This window comes from Coffea eugenioides, chromosome 4 (genome assembly GCF_003713205.1).
Source record: "Coffea eugenioides isolate CCC68of chromosome 4, Ceug_1.0, whole genome shotgun sequence".
Taxonomy (NCBI): Eukaryota; Viridiplantae; Streptophyta; class Magnoliopsida; order Gentianales; family Rubiaceae; genus Coffea; species Coffea eugenioides.
This window is the reverse complement of record NC_040038.1, coordinates 5,451,929-5,469,958: the sequence shown is the minus strand read 5'-3', so window position 1 is coordinate 5,469,958 and position 18,030 is coordinate 5,451,929. Positions and strand designations below refer to the sequence as shown.

Here is an 18,030-nt window from a genome sequence, read left to right as displayed (position 1 = left end):
CTCTCACTCTCACTCTCACAAATCAGATTTAGCTTTCCTTTCTCTTCCTTTCTCTCCATTCTCAGTTTCTCGCTTCCTCCGAGATTTGCTCTGCTTAATTGGATCCAGATTACCAAAGCAATCAGCTCTAATTTTCAGGTAAGTTTCGGGATTCTTTTTAGTATTGCATTTCCTCAGATTCCTTAATTTATCAGGCTAAAATTTGCTTTGGAAAATGTTTGATAATTTCCTCCCAAATCTGGTTGTATAAGTGGAAAGTGTAATAGTTTCCAATTTTTCTTCTGGTTTACCGATCGGGGATTAGAATTTAGGGTTTTGGGGCTGCAAATAAATACTTTGAGAAATGTGTGCAATTTTAATCACTTGGTAGCAGTTAGAAACAATTAGAACTAAGTATGGAGATAAAATGATCTCCAAATTAGGAATATTTCGTAAAAATTGCATATTTGTAAAGAAATTTTTAAATTTATTTTAAGGAGATTAAAATCAGGACTTTATCTACTTGTTTATACTAAATTAATTTCAGATAGGATCATATTCAAACTAGAACGTTACATATTCAGATAATCGGGTAGAGATTAATGAATTGGGAAATTCTGCTAAAAATTCTGGAGGAGGAGGTGGGGAGGGGGTGAAGGACTTGGAGAGGTGGAGATGAAATCTTTTTCAAGATTTGGTGGATGCTTTTCTATGGTATGTTATAAGATAATGAGGTCCTCAATTTGGGTGTTCACGAGCTATCAGAATTTGCTGGTTCAATAGGAAACGAAATTGGTTGAAATTGCTTAGTCTACATAGATTAACAGAGCTCCTATGCTTCATAAATCAAAGCTAATGACATTGTGCCTAAAGATTAAAGATTTGAAAAATTGATTAATGCATAATGTCTTCATTAATGGGCTGTTCAATTTTTAATCTTATATTCAATATGATTAAGGTCATTGGATTGTGCACTGTACCAGTTGTCCATTGGTCCACTTCACTCAGAAGCCAGTTTTACTGCTTAAGCTCCTTGGGAAGAGACCTTTACCTCTTGAGGTGAGGCCTTGACCTCTTCAAGGACTACTATAATTTCTATTCAAGATGACAGTTAAAACTCCTGGCACACCTGCTTCAAAGATAGACAGGACCCCAGCAACCACCCCTGGTGGTCACAAAGGAAAGGAGGAGAAAATTGTTGTGACAGTGAGGTTGAGACCACTGAATAAAAGGGAACAATCAGCAAAAGACCATGTAGCATGGCACTGTGTTGATGATCACACCATTGTCTATAAACCAGCACCCCAGGAGCGTGCAGCTCAACCAGCCTCATTTACATTTGGTAAGTCATAGCCTGTCATTTTGTTCAGCACCTATTCATGGCGTTTTGTAAGTTGAGTCGGACTCTTCTGCTGTATATCTTTTTTTTTTCCTCCTTCTGTTGTATATTATGTAACATTAAGTACGGACTAATGCCTTTTGATAAACTTTCAGATAAAGTATTCAGTCCTGAGTGTTCAACTGAAACGGTATATGACGGAGTAAAGGATGTGGCTTTGTCTGCTTTAATGGGTATCAATGGTAATTCTCATCTTCATATTCTTTCCTCCATCCATATTTCGTCACTCAATGTTGAGCGATTACCTATCATGTGTACTGCAGCAACAATATTTGCCTATGGACAAACGAGCAGTGGGAAGACTTATACAATGAGAGGGATCACGGAAAAAGCAGTCAATGATATCTATATGCATATTTTGAATGTAAGCTGTGCCAAAAGTCTGTCGCTTTGGCGTATTTATCCTTTGAGATTGCATTTTTTGTCTGGACAAGTAGATTGATATTATTTATACTTTTCTCAGCCACATACCTTATGCTGATGTAATTGTAAATTTTGACTTTTTCACAGACTCCAGAAAGAGAGTTCAGGATAAAGATATCCGGATTAGAAATTTACAATGAGAACGTAAGAGACCTTTTGAATTCAGAATCTGGCCGTAATCTCAAACTTTTAGATGATCCTGAGGTAATTTGATGAGAAACATTGGCTAACTTTTCTTTTCTTGTACTTGGTTGCTTTCGGAATCTTCCCTGATGCATTCCATTTTATCCTCCTACAGAAAGGAACCATGGTTGAGAAATTGGTAGAAGAAACAGTGAATGATGATCAACATCTAAGAAGCTTAATCAGTATTTGTGAAGGTAAGTGCATCTAAGGCTTTTGGCACAAATTAGTTGGAGTCCTTCTACCTATCAAATTAAAGGTGTGGAGTTCATATTTGTAAACAATTTGCAGCGCAAAGACAAGTTGGTGAGACTGCCTTAAACGATACCAGTTCAAGATCACACCAGATAATCAGGCTGGTATGTAGTGGCTTAAAGTCTTTTCCAGTTTTTGGGCATCAATATAGTTAGACAAACTCCTTTTCTGTCACTCACTAAAATTCCTTTTGATGGTATGCAGACAATAGAAAGTACACTTCGTGAAAGTGCAGATTGTGTCCGATCCTATGTTGCTAGTTTGGTAAAAATCCTTGCTTTGGCTTTTATATATAAAATATGATTTATTGCAAAGCCTTCATACGAATCTTTTATTTGTCTCTGCAGAACTTTGTTGACTTGGCTGGAAGTGAAAGAGCCTCGCAGACAAATGCAGATGGTGCTAGACTTAGGGAAGGCTGCCATATAAACCTTAGTTTGATGACTCTTACCACTGTGATCAGGAAGTTGAGGTAAAGATCTCCATACACTATCCTAGAAGATAGATGATATGATTGTGTGTCTAGTATTCCTAAAGTCACGTTCTTTCTTATGCCAAATCTCTGGCAGAAGTAATAAAGTATTGTAAGTTTCATATTCAGTTTGATACAATCTCTAAGCATGACTGGGCCTACACAAACCCAATACAATCTGTTAGCAGGACTGGACCTACACAAACTCACATAAGATTATATTTTCCATCCCTGTGAAATTTGTAGGATAATTGCACAAACAATAAATAATGCTAAAAGATAATGTGAATAATTATTATTATATCTAAGTCACAGTGTAAATAGAAGCAATACAGTTTTGCTTTTAACTTTTCATGTGGGACAATTGAAATCACTACTACTCTTGTGATTGCTCCAGTTTGCAATTGCATTTATGATATAAAATTCACTTGGCTTACCTTCTTCAGACCTTGACCAATAAAGGGCCAATTGGGAGTTTCTTATACAGTTCCTTAAGTGTAAAGGGTCTGATGGAGTTTCTACGTTGTAAAGGGCCTTCACTCCTCTTTTTGTATCTTTTGCTGTTTTAAATTGGTTATCATGCATGTTTTTGAGTTCTCACTAAATGTGAAGTGAAAAACTTCTGGTCTTTCCATGATCTTATTTGCAGTGTGGGAAAAAGAAGTGGTCACATACCCTATAGAGATTCAAAGTTGACTCGCATATTGCAACACTCACTTGGTGGAAATGCCCGTACAGCCATCATATGTACTCTCAGTCCAGCATCTAGTCACGTAGAGCAAACCCGCAACACTCTCCTGTTTGCTACACGTGCAAAGGAAGTGACAAATAGTGCACAAGTTAACATGGTAACTCGAGAATCTGTTTACCTATTCAGATAAATTCAGAAAATTAACTGTTTTTGCTTTGTTCTTTTCTTTTCTGGAAATACGATCTTAAGTTTCTTCGAACTTTCTATCAGGTGGTTTCAGAAAAACAGCTGGTTAAGCATTTGCAAAAGGAAGTAGCCAGATTAGAAGCAGAACTACGCACACCTGATCCATCTAATGAGAAAGATTTTAAAATTCGTCAGGTTCATCATTGACTACATCTAGCTTAGTATGTGTGCATTTATTTTGATCTTAAATGTTTATCCTGTCATACTTGAACATGGCTTATGCATGTTGCATTTAGATGGAGATGGAGATGGAGGAACTGAAGCGCCAAAGGGATCTTGCACAATCAGAAGTAGATGACCTGCGTCGAAAACTGCAGGATGAACAGGTCTGTGTTAAGTGTATATTGGTCTGTTGGTGTTAACTGTCTGTGTTTTTACAATTTCTATTAGTTCCTTTACTTATCATTCTTAAATCAGAATATGTTTTTCATTTGTGTATCTGGTCTTTACTTTTTCAGCAGCTGAAGCCCTCTGAGTCATCAAGCCCAGTTGCAAAGAAGTGTCTTTCATTTTCTGCAGTACTGTCTTCGAACCTTGACGGACAGGAGCCAGGTCGTCTTGATAGAACTAGAAATACCATGGGAAGGCAGACAATGAGACAATCATCAACTGCTCCTTTCACACTTATGCATGAAATTAGGAAACTTGAGCATCTCCAAGAGCAACTTGGAGAAGAAGCAAATCGAGCACTGGAAATACTGCAGAAGGAGGTAGCATGCCACAGGCTAGGTAACCAAGATGCTGCAGAGACTATTGCTAAACTGCAAGCAGAGATAAGGGAGATGCGTTCTGTCAAGCCAGCTCCCAAGGAAGTTGAAGTCAATAATGTTGTTGCTGTCAATAAGAGTGTCGGAGCAAACCTCAAGGAAGAGATAACTAGACTTCACTCGCAAGGAAGCACCATTGCTGATCTCGAAGAGCAGCTGGAAAATGTTCAGAGATCAATTGACAAATTGGTTATGTCTCTTCCTGCCAACACAGAACAGGAACCAAACTCTGAGAACTCGCCTCTGAAGTCCAAGAATCAATTGAAAAGGAAAAAGTTGCTTCCACTTGCTTCAAGCAACAGTATAAACAGGCAGAACTTCATAAGATCACCATGCTCTCCACTGTCGGCTACTCAAGATGTATTGGATAATGATATAGAAAATCATGCTCCACAATATGATGAAGCTCAACCAGTGGCTGAGAAAGAGACTCCCTCAAAGAGTGAAGATACTTCTTCAAAGGAAGGGACTCCATACAGACGTTCAAGTTCTGTTAACATGAGGAAAATGCAGAAGATGTTTCAACATGCAGCAGAAGAGAATGTTAGAAGCATCAAAGCATATGTTACTGAACTTAAAGAGCGTGTTGCCAAGCTCCAGTACCAAAAGCAACTTCTTGTATGCCAGGTATTTCCATTTTCAAGATACATTCTTCTTGAAATCTGTTTCTAAGTGAAGAAATGCATGACTGGTTAACTGAGGAGAGTTCTTTTCCTTGTCATCTATCCACAAATACAAAGATTAGTTTGATTTTGATCTACATATGTATTCAGGTACTTGAGCTTGAAGCAAATGAAGCAGCTGGATATGATTTGGAGAATGATGAAGGCATCCCTCCAATCCAAGAGGAATCTCCAGCATCTTGGCAAGCAATTTTTAGAGAGCAAAGACAGCAGATTATTGAATTATGGGATGTTTGTCATGTTTCCATAATTCATAGGACACAGTTTTACTTATTGTTTAAAGGTGACCCTGCTGACCAGATATACTTGGAAGTAGAACTGAGGCGTTTGACTTGGCTGCAACAGCATCTAGCAGAGCTTGGAAATGCAAGCCCGGCTCACACGGGAAATGAGCCCACAATCTCTTTGTCATCCAGGTTCTTTCTCATTTCTAGACATGGAATGTGGTGTTTTTACCTTTGACGATTGCAACATAGATCACACGTTGCTTTGTTGTTTATTGCAAACATTGTTCTCTGTTCAGCATCCGAGCATTGAAGCGGGAAAGGGAGTTTCTTGCGAAGAGGTTGAAGCGTTTGCCAGAGGAAGAAAGAGATGCACTGTACATAAAATGGGATGTTCCACTGGAAGGACAGCAAAGGAGGATCCAGTTCATCAATAAGCTCTGGAGGAATCCACATGATGAAAAGCACGTTAAAGAGAGTGCCGACATAATTGCCAAGCTTGTAGGGTTATGCGAAAGTGGAAATATGTCAAAAGAGATGTTTGAGCTCAATTTCGTGCTTCCATCTGATAAGAGGCCATGGATTGTCGGTTGGAACCAAATCTCAGATCTTCTTCATCTGTGAAAGATAACAATTCCTTTGTGTAATTAGATTAGGGAATTATGTTCTTTTCCTGTATATTGATTTTGGAGACTCCTAGAATTTTGGAGTCTATTGGATTTGTTCTTGTTAATTACATGCTGCTGAATTCCATTCACCTTTCATTATTGAATTTGAGTGCACCAAGGATTTTTACAAGTTACTTTATACAACAGCAATGTTTACGTACCTAATTGATGAATAACAATAATATCCAACCAGAGAGTTAAGTGTGAGATTTTTCTGCAAGAGTCGAGGATATGGTGTGCAAGGACCCTTGTCGCCTTTTTTTTTTTTTGGTAATTTCAAAAACCTCCCTTAAGGTTTCTAACAATTTCACTTAACATCTTTAATATTTTTAAAAAAATCACTTACCTCCAAGCAATAGACATTTACCAGAGAGAATGTATAACAACTTAGTTCTTTGAAATAGACACATAAAATGAGCTTCAGATTCCAGTTACCACATGTGAGTTTCTTTCAACATACACTAGTATTAATCTCAATTGTCATTCATAATAATGACATTTTGACGCATACATATGCTCACGAATTTGTACGTAACGCATGACTAATTTCAACACTTTGATATGGGGTCTTCTGTCACAATAATCGAAAATGTTAAGCTACATAATAATTGAACAACACACTTTGACCTTCTCGTTCTAAGTGAGGCTATTTTCTCTCATTTGAAGTGACAAAAAACAAAAGGCACATTGCTCATGAAATACGTAAAGAACTTATAATTAGTTTAATATTAGGGCAGGATAGGAGTTTAATTCTTAGTTTAATATAAGAGTTGGCAACGAAAATGTTGAACGAGCATTCTATTCGACGATCATGCTTTAGACTACACTGTATGAATGAAGCGAACGACACTTTTTGGACTTAGAAAACACGCCCAAGTAACAGGAGGCATGAGGGAGTGATTATGGGTTGGGCGTAAAAGCCCAGATCATAATTAGTGCAAAAAAGAGCGGGAGTCATAGTTTCCTAAAGGTTTGCACTTCCTCGTATGAGACTGAAAGCTAAATCCTTCCAGGATTCGACTTTTCCCATGCAGCATCCTCTCTCTACGTAATAATTATACATAAATATACAACATATTTATATGTGAAAGCAAACCTACAACAGTATAGCAGTAGGGGGATCCTGTGACATCGTATTTAGTAACCTTTAATGCCCGTTTGGATTGCCTTTTTCATGGAAAAAATACTGTAACGATTTGATGTATATGAGGAAAAAAAATAATAAGAAAATGTGATTACGGAAAACGACATAATTTTCCGGCAGAAAATGACAATCCAAACAGGGAGTTTGTATAACTTGTGATTTGAGATGACTCAGGCGTACGCATAAAAATGCGAATATTCCAAATATGGGTCAGTAGAAATTGATTCTTTGTCTCAAAACACGATCCGCGGAACAGGTTTTTGTTCAATTGATATCAAGAATTTTAATTTTAGTTATGTGCCGTGCATTCACAGTGTTATCAGTGTATATAAAATTTATTATTCAATAAAGAGCAGAGAGGAAATACCATCCGAAGGAGGAGAAAATTAATAAAACACAGCAGTTTGGCGAAATTCCATCTCTGCAGATATGAACGGATTGCAGAGCACCAATTGAGATGAAAAATTGGGTCACTTGCTCCTCCGTAACGTCCGGCTTCGAACTAGTCACCTAAAACGTAGCATAGAGTACAGATGGTGTTTGGAGGTTTGGTGGTGATTCCATCTACTTATGAAATTAGATATAGTCTTGGTTGTTTTCTTTGTCTGAAAAATAACGTTCTACTTGTGAAATATCAACTTTATGCAACTTTTTTTTTTTGTTGAATAATAACTTTATACAACTGATGCGTTGGGACAAGAACTTGAGTAGATTCGGTCTACAGGTGGGTCGAAAGGTACACAATTCGCCGTGTCATAAATAAGAATCACTTCACACGCTGCTCCTATTTCTATTCTCCTCCTCTCCTCAGTTTAACAATGGCTTTATCAGACTCTCAATTCTTCTTCTATTATAATTTCTTAAAACCTAATAAACATGAGGATGTATCTATTATGTAAGTTTTTTTTTTCTTCAAATGGGCTCTGCCTTTTGTGATGGACTTACTTTTTGGCTTGTGGTTAGATGAACTTGTGCGGACATACGGGGAAAAATAAATTTTACTTCTTTCTATGTTTGCACTTATGGATGTTCTAATCATGGTTCGTCATCTCGGCCAAAACATAACCGGAACGATGGAAATCAGTATGATATTGATCTTCGAATCACAGATTTAGCTATATTCAAGATGACTCACAATAATTCGGTCGATATCAGACGAGTTGCAAGGTTTTGATGCGTATTTTTGATAAATCGGCGAGTTGGACTGAGTTGTATCGAATTGCTAAAGAAATTTGTTAATGCGCGTGGCAAACATTTTGTAATATATATTAGTGCTAGTGCACCATTGTACAAAAGATAAACACAGATGCATAGAGGCCACAACTGAGTGACATTATTGTGTGAAATACATCACAAAAGGCAATTGGGGATACTACTATTTTAGCTAGAAATTAAAGCTGTAAGATAGGGAAAATTATTTGGGAATTCCAGCAGGGGAAGACTCTCCTATATGGTAGTATCTTTAGGTACACTTGGGGATGGCAATGTTGCAAGCTTTAGAAATTTTATGGGCAATGGGAGAGTCAAGAAAAGCTCGATACTTGGGGTCTGTGGCATACTTGCAAAAGCAAGGCTCCTGCTCCTTGAGCTTAATACAGCAAGTTTGACTCACTTGTGATTTGAAAGCCGAAGCGCAAGGGCTCAGTTCATTTGAATTTGGGGTGCATGTTACTGCGATCGAGACATTTGGCTGATCAGACAAGAAGAGGACCAGCATGGCAAAGACTGCGAGGTATGATGCCTTCATTTTTGGTTTAGCTTTCTGAAGAGTGCGCTCTGAATTCGGTAATCAGAGTTGGAGGGGAGTTTTCTTGGATGAGTTTCGTTCATTTGCCTCTACTAATGCTCACCTCAATTTATAGATGAGTGAATGACTATCACATTCCCTTACAACTTACAACCCCTACCAAACTCCTCTCAAGAAAGGGTTAAGAGAGAAGACAAAATGTGTTGGATAGGTGGCTTCTTTTCATTCTTCTTTTATTCCACTTATTCACTTACCCCATGCCTAGGCTGAGGAGGCTATTCTGTTCACATTTATTTTAATTTGTTACGTAGGTTAGAAAAATCATCATGTTCTTGGAATATATTTTTTTTAAAACATTGTCGAGGCATTGAGCATGTAAATGAGGAAGACATATTTGACTCCTTAATTTGTCCTCGATATCCTTAAAATTTTCAGGCTTTCTGGGGCTTGGCCAGAAAGCTTAATCGATTAGTGATTTATCAGCTCCTGATTTTAATTTTTTTTTTTGTAAAAATTTTTTTACCACTTCGTTTCACTTTGATATTGCAGGTTATCACTCTTTCTGTCGTTTGGAATTAATATTTTTCTCACCTGTACTCCAAAGTATTGGCCAAGGTGATACAAAAGAAAGATGTTGCTACTACACAATTAATTATTGTTACTCTTGCATCCGCTGCCGGTAATAATTAATAAAATAGGGACCAAACTAGATTTTAATTGAAAAGTTGGATGCTTCATGCATTCAAAATAGTGGTACATCGTAACACAATTTTCTCACAAACACCATATGTGGTGTGCCATTATTCGCAAGCATAGATATTCTTTCCACAACACTGCTGAGTTGTGCAAGATAGATTCATTAACCATGCATACAGCTATATGTAGAAGCTATAAGATGCAAAGTCCCTCGAGAATAGGCTTTAATTCAGTCTCGTGTTTTTCAACACTTAGGGATGGGAACCCCACAAGTTTTAGCAACTTTCTGGGCACTGGGAGAGGTAACAAACTGTTTGAACATAGGGTTCTTGACGTACTGGCAAAGGCAAGGCTTCTGCTCTTTGATCTTGCTGCAGCATTGTGAACTTGGTGGGGAGGACGATCGGATTGCCCCAGCACAAGGGTTCAGCTCATTTGGATTGCAGGTTACAGCTTCTGAGAAGTTGGCTTCAACCAACAAAAGCAGCATTAGCACAGCACCAATTGTGTTGAATGGCGATGCCTTCATTTTTGTTAGCTAGCCCTGTTGAAGGATTTTGCAAAGTTGATAGTTGATCGAGGCTTCAGTTTAGGTGGGGGAGGACTAGAAGTAGGGAGTTGGGACGAGATTCATTTGGGCTAAGTTGTTGAGCTCAATTTATAGGTGAAGTTAGCCTCCCCTTGTGAAAAAAATGCGAGGTGTTTAACCACTTTTGCATAATTTACGTGCAGCATTAATAAATATCCCATCAATGTGGTTAATGGTCATGCGAGAAACAAATGGTTACTTCGAATTTAATATTCTCCTTTGGTTGGTGGTGAAAGATCACTTTCAAAGTATACTGGGATGAAATAAGAGGCACCTGCTTAATTACCAATCTGATCTTGCCTCGTCCAAAGTATGGAATAATTTTATTTACTATGGACGGAGTTGCACGTTACTAAACAGTATAGTCATTCTAGAATTTTAAAAGTGTGTCTTCACAAGAGAATTTAATATCGTTGGTTTTTTGTACTCAATGCACCCAATTTTCCGGAACATTTTCGGAGATAGTTTAGTTCTCACCGAATTCTCAATGCTTTAATTGAGTCCGTTGCTATTCCCCTCCTCCTTTGCCATAGTACAGGACCAGTTGTAAAAATGTTGTACTAAAACGAAGGAAAACTACACGATTTTAAGTTTGGCTGGAAAATGGGAGCACTAGACACATTAGCTGCAAGCACAATTACATGCATGGTACTTGCCGATGGGTTTCTGCAGCAAAAGTGTGGCGTTTGCAAGTGCCACGTTCAGATGTCGATATGAGAATTAAATCACCGACTTTATTGGAAGCATTTTTTCAGCAACTTTTAAAAAATTTTTTTTTGGAGTAAATTTGAAGAACCTTCTGATTCGACTTTGATGCATTACAATTAACCCAAGTGTCCTCAGACTTCCTACAAGAAGCAACACAAAGTTGGGTCTGCGGTATTATTCTGATGGACCCGGGGCAGGAACGGTTGCAGAAACAACCACTTCTGAAGGTTACGTGCATGTTGCATACGGCGTAACTTTGTTTGCACATAATATAATTTACTTTCAACAACGTGGAACTTTAGAACAAAATTTTGTGGGTCTCACACATGTTAAAAATGAGGTACAAGATAAACTCTGAACCTTATAATTTTTTTTAGCCAAATCTTGACCATGAACTGATAGGAACCGTTCCTGCCCCTCTTCCTATTCTGACATATATACCAGACTAGTCAGAAATACTTCTGCTGAAGTTTTACCCATTGTAAATCTTTTGTTCTGATGATTGAAACTTACCATTGTTTCTCCAAACGAGATATGCATCGCTGGTATGGGGAATAGAAAATGTGTAGCACTCTTTGTAAATTGTAATTAAACAGCCGTAAGAATCAATTGATACACCATGGGTTGGAGGGTGGTGGCACCTTAGTAAGCTTGCCACCAAAAAGTACAGCACTCATTAGAACCCATGATTTGGATTTGGTTTTCTCAAGCACCTGACAAACTAGTTCATTGAAAACATCAGCTTTTTCACCTATCACGGGAGTAAATTCAGCTCCCTCAAGATTGTCTAACGTCCATTTCTCTTGTACTCCAGCCTTTAATGGCCATATAAGTAGTTTCAACATTGTGTAAAATCACTTTGCATCAGATTTACATTGAAAGATGAAAAAACATGTTATGCAGGTAATTTATCTGTTATCGGTGACAAAGAGGAAATTCTTATGTTAAACCATTAACCAAACAAAATGGATGAGCATAGAGATCGTTCTAGTCAAACAGAAAAGAAATACTATATGAGGATGTTAATAGAAGAAATTTTACATAGACATCATAATTTGTACAGGGCAGTTTAGAAAGCATCATCCATGATTTGAAGTAAAATGAGAACTGCTTCAGAAAGTACTCTGCATTTGAGTAACATCTGCAGGAACAAAAAGCTGCTCCAAGTGTATTATAGTCTCTGGATCTATCCATGTAAAAGGGATTCTTCTGCACTTGCAGATCACGTTCATTACTCATCATCATACAGAAACTTTCATATTTGGACTCTGCCTCGGACCCCAAGTTATTTGTAAGAAAACCCATCCTCAATAGATTGTCCCAGCCCTAACCTTCTGAAAATAGGCAGCATTTGGATCTCAAAGAAGCACAGCTCTTTGGCAGTCAGGAGAAGAGAGAGAGCAAAACTAGTTCACTTTTCTGCTAAGCATCAAATGTTCATTAGTTATATTATTGCTGCTGAAATACAAGAATATAAAAGGGAAAATATGCCAAATACCACATTATGAGGTGGACAATACTAATTTAATCGTTTCAGAGATTTTTAATTTGAAGTATTAAAATGTAGAGCAAATTTTAGAGTATCATTGTCCTTATCCAACACAAAGTAAGTTATACAGATGAACGAACAAACAACACACAGGTTTACCATATATCTTCCTTGTAATTTGCATCATAATTTTACGGATTTAGGTAATGTGGGCTCTTGCCCTGCCCCAGCTGACTTGACTCCCACCAACACAATGTCTAATCGAATTTGATAACTTCTAGATTGACGCCATATTAGCAAAAAATAAGAGGTACTGCAGCAGATTGAATGTATATATAGAATGCTGACCCATACTTCAAATATTAATACAGATATCCAATTATCTTTTCATACTTATACTCACTTTATGAAGATTCTGTGGTTAGCCGATCCAAAGTTATTGTGTCAGATTAGAAGCGGGAATTTTAATTTGTCATCAGGAGCTAAAAAAGGCAGAACAAGTTTTGACTATCATTAGTTTTATTTCTAAGTCAATATAATTTATTATGTAGCTAACTTTTTGGTTGATCTTATACCAGAAAAGCATAGAAAACATTGATACTCGAGCTATCAGTTTCTCCTATTAGGATTAGGAAACGACATAGTTATAAACTTTTATGCCACTTGAACCATCCTCAACTCCATGACCAAAATGTGTAATCTGATTCACACTTTTTAGATGACAGCATATCTAAAATCATAGGTGATGCAAGTGCATGAACATGAAAGTATGTTAGTACATGCAGAGATTATCCATCTTGAAATTCTGAATGAAGTCAACGTGAACATCAAAAGTCACAGACTCACCATGCAACATTTTTCCAATGAAGGTAACCACCATGGCCTCTAGCATTTGAGAACTTGTAATTTGGCCCAGACACTATCCAAGAAAAAGTTCAAGTTATTAATTAGAGGAAGATGTCACTGCAGAAGCTACAAGCATCACACAAGAATATCAATTCATTTTCATACAGATGGACTCGGAAGAAATTTCATGAGTTGATATACCTTCATAACCCTCAAGAACTGGATCCTCTGCTAACAGAAGGGGTGTATCCAAATCAATGAATCTGCATCATCGAAACAAGAACAAGAACATACGAACAATCGTTTTAGTAATGGAGTTTATCATCAATAATTTATCCTTGAAAATTGCATATGCCATCTCCTAAACACCAAACCTAGCTTAGTTCCCATAATGCTAGAAGTTTTGCAATACCACCATGCTCAAATGTACTCTGAGAAGTATGTAGAAATTTGATTTGATAAGTGCATGTCTTGGAACAACAAACACTTTCAATGAGAATTTTATATAATCACAAAATATACAAGATACTTGGTAAAATGAAAGGAGAATTAGTGCTTACTTGAAACACCCAAAGCCAGCAGCAAGATGACTAGCAAAGCCCATTCCTAGTCTAGTCTCAACCATACCACCAATCATCAGATCCAATCCAGATGCCCTTGCAAACTCAATTATTTCTAGAGCACCGAGTACCCCAACTTTAGCAAGCTTAATGTTAACCACATCTGCAAGCTTCTCTTTCACTATCCTCTGAACATCAGCTAAACTCCGACAGCTTTCATCAGCCGCAACCGACACCCCATATTTGTTTGTTGCAATGGCTGTAACCTGACCAAGACCTTCCCAATCATCTCTATGAACAGGTTGCTCGAAAAGGATAGGAGTCACGTCCATTTCTGCATGATGGCAATGATAGTCATGTTATGATGCTTAAATCACAAAAGCATGGCTGAGGGTGTACTTTACTCTCATACACAGTAGTTACAACCACACACAAAGAAACAGGCGGACAATATTTTTCTATCTTTTCATTTTCTCCTTCAAATTAAGAATGAACAGCTACAAAACAGAAGATTTTCATTCGTTTCCTCACATTTGGGGATACAATAACTTATTTTGAACGACATTTTACCATGTAGTTTTTCCAGAACTTCAATAGCTTCCTTGGACGTGTAGCCTTCATTTGCATCTAAGATGAACAAGCAATCTGGGTGGGCCTTGCGGATAGCTTGAAGCACTTCAATGTCTCCACATTGATTCTTGCCTACTTTGAGCTTCAATGTTTTAAATCCTCGAGTACAATACTTTGAAGCTAGCTCAGATGCTTCAGCAGCTGAAACTATTGGAATCTATAAAGATCATAAGCTTATAACTTAGATTGATACATCAAAGAACATTTATTTTTGGTTCCATTATCACAATATTCACTAGCATATGCATTTGACAGCTACAACCTATCTGATTCATTTGATGTTAATAGAAGTAATAAATTATATTACTGTTGATGTAGTAGAAAAATTAGAACTGAACTGTTATATCAGTGGTAATAGTATTTGAAGCTCCACCGAACAGTCTCCACAAAGGTATTCCAGTGCTGGTTGCAGCTGCATCAATCAATGCCATCTCAATTCCAGCTCTTACCTTCAGTGACAAATGTAACCGGGTGAGTACCACAAAACCATTCAGAACACTAAATGATTGAAAGGATTTTTTTTGTTGCATTTTATGCCAATTGAATGTTTCTGCATGTTATTGTAGACTAGAGGTGTTTTACAAGCAATTTTTGTAGATGGACCTAATGTAGAAAAGGTTGTGGCAATAGGCATTTAGGGATTTCAAGGAAGTGAAAACTGTTGAGTAATTCCAAGGGCTTAGACAGCTTTTGGTTTGGCTTGTCATGAGGTTAGTTACTAGTTCGAGTTTAACAAACTTCATGTGTTTAAGGAAATTCTATATAATAATGTCTCGTTTGCTGAAGTAGAAATATTCACCAATTACACTTTTTTCTTTCTCTCCTGATTTTCAGTGAAAAAGGTCTAGAAACTGTAGCAAGTGAAATTCTGAAGTTAATGGGAAACAAATTCAACTAGTCAACATGGTATCATACTTGAAAAGTGAACAAAATAAATGAAATTTTTTTTTCAGTTTGCCAGTAACTGGAAACAATGGAGAAACAGAATAGAAGGAGCCCCGTAGTAGGCAATTGATACTTCTTGTGACATGTATGACATAGAACTTGACAGCCACAAACTAAAAGCATAGATTGATACCTCACTGAAACCTAGTACTAAATTAAGTGACTAAGAGATCCTTGGTTTGACTCTCGACACATCTACTTTTTGGCAAGAAAACTGGCAACAGAGGATGTCTTAGAGACGTATGTTTGAGGCAGTAAAATGGTAATGCTTCTTTCTTCCATAAATTAACTAAGAAAAACACAGCATTTTCTCCTACAAAGATTGTGTGATATATTGGTTTGCAAATAGTGCACCTTTTAAAACAATTTCATGACAGACAAAAATCATCGAATAAAGAAAAGTAATGCAGCAAGATGATCACCAAGTATCCAATTTTGTCAATCAAATGCCCAGATGTGTGTCTTTTTATTTTTGGTATCCAAGATATCCCAGATGCCCATTAAAGTACAATTCTATCAACCACAGGGAAAATGATATTGTTTTTGAGTCAATAGGAAAATGATACTGGTAAACAAATAAACTGTACTGTAACTCACAGAAGCAAATTGATGTCCCGGAAGAATTTGACCAATCTCCCCCAATATGAAACACATACTTTTCCCAGAACTCTGCCTCAGAAACTCGCATGCCTCTTCTGCCTTGGCTAAAGCTGTAGGCTGATCTTCTGCCGTCACAAATGGAAGAATTGGAGCCTCACCCCACCCCACACACCCATTACTCAACTCAATCCTGATTGCCACATTCTCCACTTTGTCAAGCCTTGATGTGGCAATTGTAAAAGGGGCAATCAAAGGCACATTCAGGCGCCTTCCCTCTGCTCTATGAACATTAACTGTGAACGTTGCCATCAAATTCTTGAACCCAAAGGTTGTACCTTTACCTTTCTGCACCGTCTCCATGCAAGAAGCTGTAATTCTGGGGGCGGATTTCTTGACATTGGGCGCAAAGTTTGGGGCTTTATATATTCTTGCATGCAGGGGAGAAGAGAGGAAGAGGGATTGAGATGGGGAGCATAGAGAAAACCCAATTGGACCCATTTGGTATAGAGGAACTTTGGAGTGGTTTGGAGTGATTCGGGAGTGTTTGATTGGGTTCCGAAACCGAAAGGGAAAAGCTGATGTGAAGAGCTGCCATTGTTATATACTGTAATTTCTTGTATTGTGTTAGGTGATCGCGAAGAGTTGAATAATGGAGGGCTTTTTTTTAATTCAAAAGGTGAGTTTTTTTAGCATAAAAATTTCATCTTTCTTTGTTTCATCATGCATGTGCTGGTTTTTCCGATGCTCTTTGTCCGGCTTTGGCGGCGGCCAGAACTTGAGACCATCATTAGGGTGCCAGTGGAAGGAAGGCAGCCATTATTCAGCCAAGGTCATGATAAAGAAAGCGTTTTCTGTTTTTTTTTCCGCTTCTTTTTTCCGTGCTAATGTAACTAAAATATTTTCTTTTCTTTTTTTATTTTTTAGTAAAAATACGGTATCAAGAATTTGAGTTGCATGCTAGTTTGCTAGTCAGGTAATGATCTATTAGACTTGTAGTGATTGTGTTTATAGTCAAACAATATGTGCTTAGCCTAGTTACTCTCTCAAGTCAATAACACAAAATTTGATATCATTTTGTAAATTTAATATCGCTTGGCAAATATTATTGTTGTTGTACCTAGGTATATTCTGATTTGGATTCTACGTCAGCTTGATTTGAGGTTCAATAACCTTGCATAGTGTGGTAGACAAAGGAACCGAAGATTAATCTTTTTTCCTTTAGGAAATTATTATATGGAGCTGTTAGTAGTCATTTAATGTCTCTTAAATTCCTCCCAAGGCTGTTTTCTTAATTTGTAATCATTTAATGTCTCTTAAATTCCTCCTAAGGCTGCTTTCTTAATTTGTTTTTTTTTTTTGGTGAAAATAGGGATTAAATATTAATAATCAACAGAGTTTAGCCCTATCTATTACAAAGCAAAAGAGATAGTGCGGGGAAAACAGATCCCTTTCAAGTCCTCATCATAGACAAAAGCGAGTTCTTGAGGACAATTAGCAAAAGTTACAAAGTTGGATTGTAATCTGCCTCCCATTCTTGCGAGTGCGTCCGCGCATCTATTTGCCTCCCGGTATATGTGGGATATTTTAACATGCCGCAGCTGCGAAAGGAGGGATCTGCAATCCGAAATGATAGAGTTCAAAAGGTGATTAGGATTGGCAACAGCTGTTAACAAAGTAATAATAGCTTCGCAGTCAACTTCAACTTCAAGTTGAGAAATTTTTAAGGAAAGGGCTATTTCTAGTCCATCTCAGATACCCCAACATTCCGCCAGCATGCTGTTTGTAGAACCTAAGTTTCTGCAGTATCCTTTAATCCAACATCCGGAGGCGTCTCTGATAACACCTCCAGCTCCCGCTGGACCTGGGTTTCCTAAGGCTGAGCCGTCTGAATTGAGCTTGAACCAATGGAGGATTGGAGGAATCCATCTGATAAGAATATGGGATTTTCTGCGAGGGGGGTGGCCAGAATTTGGGCCAAGGGAGTAGAACTCAGTGGCCAACTTGATGCTGGTTTTGGTTGGAGGAGGTTGTGTTCTGTTGGGCTCGAAAATCTTTTTATTCCTGGATTTCCAAATGGTGGAGCAAG

At 37.7% G+C, this 18,030-nt stretch overlaps 3 protein-coding genes across 6 annotated transcripts; 1 reads left to right on the top strand and 2 right to left on the bottom strand.

Moving 5' to 3' along the window:
- Positions 1 to 27: 27 nt before the first annotated feature.
- On the top strand, positions 28 to 6,104 carry LOC113768131 (kinesin-like protein NACK1). Of its 2 annotated transcripts, none has more exons than XM_027312377.1 (15): positions 28 to 138; positions 963 to 1,321; positions 1,474 to 1,560; positions 1,642 to 1,742; positions 1,889 to 2,005; positions 2,100 to 2,181; positions 2,276 to 2,343; positions 2,444 to 2,503; positions 2,587 to 2,711; positions 3,361 to 3,559; positions 3,673 to 3,783; positions 3,885 to 3,974; positions 4,107 to 5,042; positions 5,189 to 5,514; positions 5,622 to 6,104. In XM_027312377.1, the coding sequence occupies exons 2-15, from the start codon at positions 1,084 to 1,086 to the stop codon at positions 5,944 to 5,946; spliced, it is 2,865 nt and encodes a 954-aa protein (XP_027168178.1). In that variant the 5' UTR covers positions 28 to 138; positions 963 to 1,083; the 3' UTR covers positions 5,947 to 6,104. The 2 variants fall into 2 exon arrangements, with proteins under 2 accessions (XP_027168178.1, XP_027168177.1); XM_027312376.1 differs by having other exon boundaries at positions 938 to 1,321.
- A 3,463-nt stretch (positions 6,105 to 9,567) lies between these two features.
- On the bottom strand, positions 9,568 to 10,220 carry LOC113767697 (non-specific lipid-transfer protein 2-like). Its single transcript, XM_027311875.1, has one exon. It carries the CDS (start codon positions 10,104 to 10,106, stop codon positions 9,822 to 9,824), a length of 285 nt encoding a protein of 94 aa, XP_027167676.1. The 5' UTR covers positions 10,107 to 10,220; the 3' UTR covers positions 9,568 to 9,821.
- Positions 10,221 to 11,816: 1,596 nt separating this feature from the next.
- On the bottom strand, positions 11,817 to 16,713 carry LOC113768310 (L-Ala-D/L-amino acid epimerase). 3 transcript variants are annotated; one of them, XM_027312605.1, is made up of 7 exons: positions 15,942 to 16,713; positions 14,738 to 14,848; positions 14,340 to 14,556; positions 13,770 to 14,103; positions 13,411 to 13,472; positions 13,210 to 13,282; positions 11,817 to 12,296 (listed from the first exon to the last, which is right to left on the bottom strand). In XM_027312605.1, the coding sequence occupies exons 1-7, from the start codon at positions 16,440 to 16,442 to the stop codon at positions 12,281 to 12,283; spliced, it is 1,314 nt and encodes a 437-aa protein (XP_027168406.1). In that variant the 5' UTR covers positions 16,443 to 16,713; the 3' UTR covers positions 11,817 to 12,280. The 3 variants fall into 3 exon arrangements, with proteins under 3 accessions (XP_027168406.1, XP_027168407.1, XP_027168408.1); XM_027312606.1 differs by having other exon boundaries at positions 11,817 to 12,293; XM_027312607.1 differs by having other exon boundaries at positions 11,817 to 12,248.
- Positions 16,714 to 18,030: the final 1,317 nt, after the last annotated feature.